This window comes from Pogona vitticeps, chromosome 6 (assembly GCF_051106095.1).
Source record: "Pogona vitticeps strain Pit_001003342236 chromosome 6, PviZW2.1, whole genome shotgun sequence".
Taxonomy (NCBI): Eukaryota; Metazoa; Chordata; class Lepidosauria; order Squamata; family Agamidae; genus Pogona; species Pogona vitticeps.
This window is the reverse complement of record NC_135788.1, coordinates 113,809,927-113,818,519: the sequence shown is the minus strand read 5'-3', so window position 1 is coordinate 113,818,519 and position 8,593 is coordinate 113,809,927. Positions and strand designations below refer to the sequence as shown.

Below are 8,593 nucleotides of genomic sequence, written 5' to 3'. Positions count from 1 at the left end.
TAATTTGGGAAAATGATTTAAAAATAGAAATTAAAATAGAGGATTGGATAAAAATGTGGAGGATGAGAGTCTTAAGATTAATGTCAACAGGAATAAAGGACATTTTTTAAAAATCTGCTAAAGGTGGTATTTGACTTCTGTAAAATTAAATATAATAAATCCAGCATACTCCAAATCATGTTGGAAATGTGATGAGGAAATTGGTATGTATTTTCATATGTGGTGGGAATGTAAAGTGGTTAAGAAATTTTGGGAATTGATTTTTAAGGAAATGTGTGATATATTTGGTAAAGATATTGATTTTAATGCTAAAATTGCTTTATTGTCAAATTTTAATAACACAGATTTGGATTATTACTCGAAAGAATTAATCACCAATTTTATGACAAGTGCTAGAATATTAATAGCTAGATTTTGGAAAGACAAAAATGATATTAAAAAAGAAGACTGGTATTGTGAAGTATGGGATATTGTATTAAATGATGAATTGACTATTGAACTTGAAATAAAAGGAGGGGAAATAAGTTCTAACAATTTTTATGATATTTGGAGTCAATTTGTGGAATTTGTTTTAGTGAAAGGAAAGGGGGGCCACTCTCAAGCCCATACCCATCCAGGCCTCCAAGAGTAGTCACTACCTCTCACCAAAACTGCTGCCACCAACTTATCCTTAAAATCAAAAAGGACAAGTGTTTCTTTCAAAACAAATAAAGTGTTTATTGATTGTACAAAAATAAAAGGGTAAATCACTTGTATTAAATCAATTAGTCAATCACTGTTTCTCAGACACTAGCTCACACAGACTTTTCCCTCACTGACAGGCTCTTTCTCACTCTCTATCAATCTTTCTAATCACTCATCTTCCAAATTGATCTGATCTCCTCTCACACATCACACACACCTTATATAACTCAGCTCCTCCCACTTCTGCACCACCCTCCGTCCTCTCATTGGCTGAGGTTCCCCTGCCCAGCTATGATGGACAGGTGAGAGCAGAGCTAAATGCCACATCCAGCATACTCCAAATCATGTTGGAAATGTGATGAGGAAATTGGTATGTATTTTCATATGTGGTGGGAATGTAAAGTGGTTAAAAAATTTTGGGAATTGATTTTTAAGGAAATGTGTGATATATTTGGTAAAGATATTGATTTTAATGCTAAAATTGCTTTATTGTCAATTTTTATTAACACAGATTTGGATTATTACTCGAAAGAATTAATCACCAATTTTATGACAAGTGCTAGAATATTAATAGCTAGATTTTGGAAAGACAAAAATGATATTAAAAAAGAAGACTGGTATTGTGAAGTATGGGATATTGCATTAAATGATAAATTGACTATTGAACTTAAAAGAAAAAGAGGGGAAATAAGTTCTAACAATTTTTATGATATTTGGGGTAAATTTGTGGAATTTGTTTTAGTGAAAGGAAGGGGGAAAGCCTCTAAAGAATAATCAATACAATTTTGGAGAGGTAATCTGTAATATAATATTATTAAATGGAGTCCCGTGGGTATGGAGTACATGTTAGAATGTAGTTTATAACAAGCACTATTATTTGTATTTTTTTCCTGCATTTGTGTTGTTACATATGTGTTTTTGGTGTGTTTTTTGTATTATAAAAAAAAAAATTTAAGGAAGGATTCTCCACTGTCATCCTCGGAAACAACAACACCAATCCAGGTCCATCCAAAGTGCTTCAAGAGCTGAACAATCCCATCTTACTGAGCATCTTCATTGGGGACCAAGAAGGGAACCGACTCTTGTCACGTAATGCAGGACTGATGGAGCCATAGCTCAGCTAAGAGCAAAAGCATCATAACTCTTACATTAAAAATAAACCCTATATTTCTGAAAGATATACTTGCTGAAATTAAATATTTACCAGGAAGCACAATGAGGAAATAGAATGTTAGATTTCTAAATTCCAACACCTTGTTGTACATTCACTTCGGATTATGAATTCTACAGGTGGAAGCAAATGCTAGCCAATAGGAGGAAGCAATGGAAGCAGGAGACAAATAAGGCCTTTCCATGAGGTTACTATTTTCTAACCCTGTGGACATACCTGAGGTATATTGTAGATACTGAAGATGGTGGCCATCTGCCTGGAGTTTTCAGAAGTGAGCCCACCAATAGCGGTCAGAACTTTTGCTTTCCTGCCACAGTTGTAATTGAGGGGATGCCCTTTGCCCAGGAAGAGAAGATCCAGGGTGGTCCAGCAGGTTCTCCAGGGATTAAAAGAATTGTCATAAATCTTGTAACCCAAAATTGAGCATTCTGGTTGATCTGGCGGATGGCAAAAGTGGAGGCCAGGAAATGCTGGTAGTTCTTTGGAATCTAAATGCAATGAAATCCCACAAAATTACTCACTATCTTTTTCTTCGAGAATCAATTATGGTATGATTTTCTGGGTACATAGGTTGGTCCTCAGATCAGCAGGAATAGAAGTGTGGACCCAAACATCATATTCCTCACACTTCATAAACTGTAGGTACAAGTTTGATAAATATACAAAGAAATCAGCATCCTGTGATCCTTTCAGAGTTTAGAATTCCATGCCTGCCTTCAAAAGATAGAATTCTTTCAGCAGCCACTATATTCCATCTCAGCAAAATAGGCAGAAGAACAATTGGATAATACATCTCAATAGTATGAACCTGAGACATAAGAGGTTTATTTCTTCCTGTAGCTGAACATACGGGCTGTGGTGATCTAAAGATATCATAGGCCTCCAGACATTTTAAATGGAGAGTAACATTGTGGGGTTGAACTTAGTGAGATACTGCTACAGACATTGATGCTATTCAGGACTCCACCATGGAGAAGGCTGAACTGCTGAGGAAGGCCACGGGGCAAGAGAATTCCATGCTTGATCCTTCCTGACCCCATCACACCCCATTATACCCTAAAGTCTCTCTGTTCTGAGACATGGAAATAAAGGACATGTTATCCATTAAGAAGATGATCCAAGAATATGACAGTTCTCCTCTTTCCAGCAGACAGAGCTTACCTAAGACATGCTTCTCAAATTTGCATATGTAGAATAATATTCATTGCACTCTTCCTGAACCCTTCCTGCCTTCAAATCTCTTGCCTCCGCACATCCTGACAAGTCCTTGCTTTCTTGGTGCAGCATAAGGAAAAACATTGGATTCTGTTGACCTGCAGCCTGCAACCCTCCATCAAAAATCCTGAAAGGGATTGTAAGTGTTAACTAACAGAGGATCTATATATTTTGATCACTCTTTCTGATCTCAGATATATAGGATGAGAAAGTATGTCCACAGAAAATGAAAAAATCTGAATGAAAAATCTGGAATTCAAGAGTGCCCCTGTCAAAAAGGTTAAAACATTTTAACCTTTTAAAAAAGCTCTGAGCTTCAGACGGAGGTCAATGGATATATACTGTATGCCTGAGCTTACATTTCCTTCCATATATAGAGAGTGCCATATCATAGTATGACTTCATTAATTGCTGCAGCCACTGATGAGTCAAATGACTTTGGGCAGCATGGCTGGCTGTTGCCTCCTGCCCTGGATAACGGCGAGACCTTCAAGGTCCCCCGAGAGCACTAAGACTCAGGGAGGAACACCAGGTTCTTTAAGGGGCATTCCCCCTCAAGCCGCCCTCTTCTTTTTCAGGCAGCGGCAAGGAGAGAGTTCGGCAGTTGAAAGAAAAAGAAGGGAGTTATGGAGTCACATCGGCAGCTGACTGTTGAGGAGGGGAAGGTAGCATCGGTGAAACTCAGTAGTACGATTTGGCATGAGTATCAAGGGGCTGTTAACATCATAAACAAACTTACGTAACATTTAGAACGGATTATGACATTGGTTAGGGCATTTACATTTATGCACTGTAACTTAACATACTAGAGCATGCATGACATGTACCAGGTCCAGAAAGTTAGATCATCAGTGCATTGTCACGCCAACAGATCGAGCTGTTCATGGAGCCAGGGAATTCCCGGACCTTCTGTCTCTGGAGGTTTGGTAAATTGGCATGAAGATGCATCAGGAGTGATAGGCTTGGACGTGGCACTGAGAATGAGGAAGGGTTATTTGGCCGCGAGGATAGAGTTACAGGAATTTAGGAAAATGGTCGACCTGGAGCCAGTGTGGCCAATAACGGTAGAACATTTACAATGATTTGTGGTACATTAAAATGGAAAGGGACTGGCACGTGAACTATTTAGGGAAGGTAGTCAGAACTGGGCTTTTTTGGAAAAAAAATTAATGGCCTTAGAGATCACTCAGGGGATTAACACATAAGGAAAAGGATAATGGGGCAGTCCAAAGAAGGGGTAGATTACAAGATATTAAAGCTCCATATCCCCTCCGTTATTAGAGTGCATCTGTAAACACTGGGCGCTCTTATGCAGGGATGAATACGAAAGGGTTCCTATTCTAGAGGGCATCATTAATGATGTTCGCTGCGGCTCTTAGAATTAGCAAAAGTTATTACAACGGGAAAAATGATAAGTCTAGTCTAGCCCTGCGATGGCAGGATGTTCAGACTAAAGAAGGGAAGGTGCAAATTCTTCTGTGGTGATCCAAGGCCGATCAGGTAGGCAGGGATCACAAATCACCTTAGGGCGGTGGAGCATAAGCAGCATCTGCCTGGTGAAGGTATCACAGCCATAGCTAAAGGTTAGAGAACAGGTCCCCGATTTTTATGTCAACATACTGGTAAGTCACCTTTCATGAAATATCAGTGCTGGAAATTAACCGACTTAGCATTAGACACAGTGGATATCCAAGTCATGAGTTTCGGCACACATTCATTCAGTATGGGTGCAGGCTCCACGGTTGCAACCCTGGGTCTTAAACCAAGAAGAGATCAAATGGCCATCATCCAATTATTGCATATGTATAAAAACACTACCTAATGTGTAGGCAGGGGCTTAGTCTGGTTAAGTCTCCACAGGTCTCATTGGGTCGGAGAGACGGAGGCATATTGTGATTATCGGCCACAGCTAGGTATACTGGGCAGAGCGTTATGCAGCTGCATCCCCATGGGGGAGCAACCTGGGTCTCAGGGCCAGAGCACACATCGCATGGAAAAGGCTGCTTGGCATACTGTAGAGCCAGCTTTGCAGGGTGGAGGCCTTTGACCAGTTTCCAACAGATGTGTTGGGTACACCTTGGTAGCATTGATTTGACCAGGTGCCGATCCTGAACTTCATACGTGACCTGAAATGGTTGAAGGCCATGAACATGGCCGTGCATATCCTATGGTCCACAATCGTACCTTGTTTGTCGTGGAGTGTAGGTTTTTTCCTCCATGTTAACACGGCACACAGTGGTGTTAACCGTGAGGGCTGCAGTGCGGTCTACAGCGGCCTTCAATTGGTTATTGGTCCCCAGAGCATCCAACTGGATAGACCTTTGTGTTTCTCAAAATTAACACGGCACACAGGGGTATAAACACAGTGCAGTCTGCAGCGGCCTTGGATCAGTGATTGGTCACCAGAGGATCCAACTGGATAAGCCAAGTGTTCATCGATGTTAACACGGCACACAGGGCTGTTAACCACAATGGCTGCAGTGCAATCTGCTGAGGCCTTGAATCGGTGATTGATCACTAGAGGATCTGATTGGATAGGCCTGAATTTTTCAGAAAGATGGACTACATCTTTCTTATTGGGTTTGGAGGTCTTCTTGGAAGACATCAAGGGGGGCCTCCTTTGTGGAGTTCGAGCGACTCATTGGCAGGCATGGGACTTAGCTATGCTAGCCTCTATGCTGTGGCGGACAGTGTGGAAAAAACAGGTATTTTCTGGTGAGTCCCACTGTAATAGATAGTGACTGAGGGAAAGATGCACTGGGCCAGTTCCAGGCCAACAGTCATCACCTAAGGAGGGCTTGAGGTCTGGGGGTGTTTATTAGCGGCTGGCCGGGTTCATGCTGTCTTCAAGATTGTGAGAACCTGGGACCGACTCACCCATCTGTTGATTAAGGGGTATTTGTATACATCTGAGATTTGCCTGTTTCCACAGTACAACAGGCTCCCCTTTGCCAAACGATGGCTAATTTGAATTTTCAATCAATAAAGTGTGGCCCATTTTTTAACCCATATTATTTATCTCACGGGTTTATTCTGGGATTGGGGGGCAAAGGTCATAGTAAACTGACACACATTGCAATTCAGAGGGTTGATCATATTTCTTGAGATTTTCCAAAGAAGAAGTCATTGAAGATGATGTGATTTCTCTTTCACCTGTATCTCAACTTTTTCCCTACTATTTGCTTTTTGTTGTTCAGGTCAGGCCTGAGAATAACAACATAACATTTGGGAAGGAAGATGCAACCCAGCAAGCCACCACTGGAAGCCAAGATAGAGAAGACCTCCACGGCTACCATGTATTTCCCTTTAGTACTCAGGTAAGTTGGCAGAAAAGACACCCAAACACTGCAAAACATCAACATGCTGAAAGTGATTAATTGGGCTTCATTAAAAGTATCTGGCAACTTGCGGGCAAAGAAAGCCACTGTGAAACTTATGATGGCTAACAGCCCCATGTACCCCAGGACAAGATAGAACATGAGGTCTGAACCTTCGTTACATTGAACTAAGATTTTGTCAGTCTCAGAATGCATGTCAAACTCTGGGAAGGGGGGAGAGGTAATCATCCAGACCGCACAGATACCAGCCTGAATAAGAGAAGACACCATGATGACTGACCCTGCCAACCGCTTCCCAACCCATCTCCTCATCCTAAGTCCAGGCTTTGTGGCCATGAAGGCCACTATCACAGTGATGGTTTTGGCTAAGACACAAGCAACAGATACACAGAAGACGATGCCAAACACTATTTGTCTCAGAAGGCAGGTGAGAGTTCCAGGCTGTCCAATGAAGAAGAAGGAACAGAGGAAGCAGAGGAGGAGAGAGGAGAGGAGGGCACAGGTGATGCTCCAGTTGTTGGCTTTGACCATGGGAGTGTGGCGGTACTGAATGAAAGTCCCCATCACCACGATGGTGGTGATAGAAAGGAAGAGGGCCAAGCAAGTTAGAACTGAGCCCAAGGGTTCCTCATAAGAGAGGTAGCTTAGGGCTTTGGGAAGACATCTGTCTTGATTCTTGTTTGGATACTGGTCCTCAGGGCATTCCTGGCATTCTCTCGCATCTGAAAGAAAACAACCTGGTCTTAGTTTTGGAGGAACACAACTTCTATCTATTACAGAAAATAATCCTCCAATTGAATCCTGCTTTTTTTTCAAAATTGATTCTTCGGACATCCTTTTTCTTCATTTTGAGGCAGGAACACCAGTAGAGAAGCAATAAAAATTCCTGTTTTTCTCCATACGTGCTTTTGGATTCCTTCACTTACCCATCTGGATCGAAATCCTCCCGTTGGGGCATGCAATGCAGTCATAGCAGCACACCTGCTTCCCCAGTTGGACAGACATGCTCTCTCCAGGGTGGCAGCTCTCCACACAGGTAGACTTGGGTGGACTCTAATGATCATCAGAAGGAAAGTCAGGAAGAAGTTAAATGATAAATAGAAGGAAAGATATTTAGAAGTTAAATGATCACAAGGAACAGGGGTCTCTAAACTTTAGAACATGGGGGCTATATCATATATTTTCCACATTTTTGAAGGTTAAAGGAATGTGCTCATACATGCATCCACATGCACCCCAGTGAGCACAGACGTCCACCCACCCATATGGAGCCCCCCCCACATGCAGAGAAAAGCACAGACCCCCGGAGCCCACCAGCCCTCTCCCATATGAGTTGGAGGGCATGGGCTTAAAGGAACAGTCCGGAAAAATGGTAAAGTAGGCAGGATGTGGCCTGTGGGCTGCAGTTTGGAGACCCCTAATGAAGAGAAAGATTTCTATATGTATACATACATGCATATATATGTGTGTGGCTCACAACATTAAAATTCGTCCAATTTAAAAACACAGTAAGTTAAATATTAAAAGATAAATTAAACAATATATGTATTCGCAAATCATAAACAATATATGATTTAAAATACGATTGAAACTTCAAAACATAAAAACATAAAAGACAGTAAAATTTCTGCTGAAACAGGTTCAGGAATTGAGTTATAATTGTTAAAAGCCTGTCTGAAGAGATGGGTCTTTAGCCTTTTTCGAAACGATAAAAGGGAAGCGGAGAATGGTCCATAGCCTGGGAGCTGCCAGAGAGAAGGCCCTCACCCATTACCCCATCAGCTGTGCTTGTGGTGGCAAGGGAACTGAGAGGAGAGTACCCTCTGCTGATCTTAATAGCCAAGAAGGCGCATATCAGGAGAACAGAAGGCAGCTACGATCTTTAGGCAGACGTTTCCCACACTGGCGCACCAGCTTTAGCTGTGCAAATGCACTCCTGGCAAACGCCAAGACCTGGGCATCCAAGGTTAGGGATGAATCCAAGGAGTACACCCAACCTGCAGACCTGAGTTTTCATTGGGGGGGGGCTGTAACCCAATTCAGCACAGATAGTATCAGTACTGCTTCATCTGCCTTCCAACTAACGAGTAGCACCTCTGTCTTGTCCAGATTAAGTTCCAGTTTGTTTGCCCACATCCAGCCCATTACTGATGCCAAGAGTCAAGAGTCGGGACTCAAGACAGCT

General features: G+C 42.0%; 1 protein-coding gene across 1 annotated transcript; it reads right to left on the bottom strand.

Moving 5' to 3' along the window:
• Window positions 1–6,211: 6,211 nt before the first annotated feature.
• On the bottom strand, window positions 6,212–8,016 carry LOC144583417 (vomeronasal type-2 receptor 26-like). Its single transcript, XM_078377139.1, has one exon. It carries the CDS (start codon window positions 7,240–7,242, stop codon window positions 6,220–6,222), a length of 1,023 nt encoding a protein of 340 aa, XP_078233265.1. The 5' UTR covers window positions 7,243–8,016; the 3' UTR covers window positions 6,212–6,219.
• Window positions 8,017–8,593: the final 577 nt, after the last annotated feature.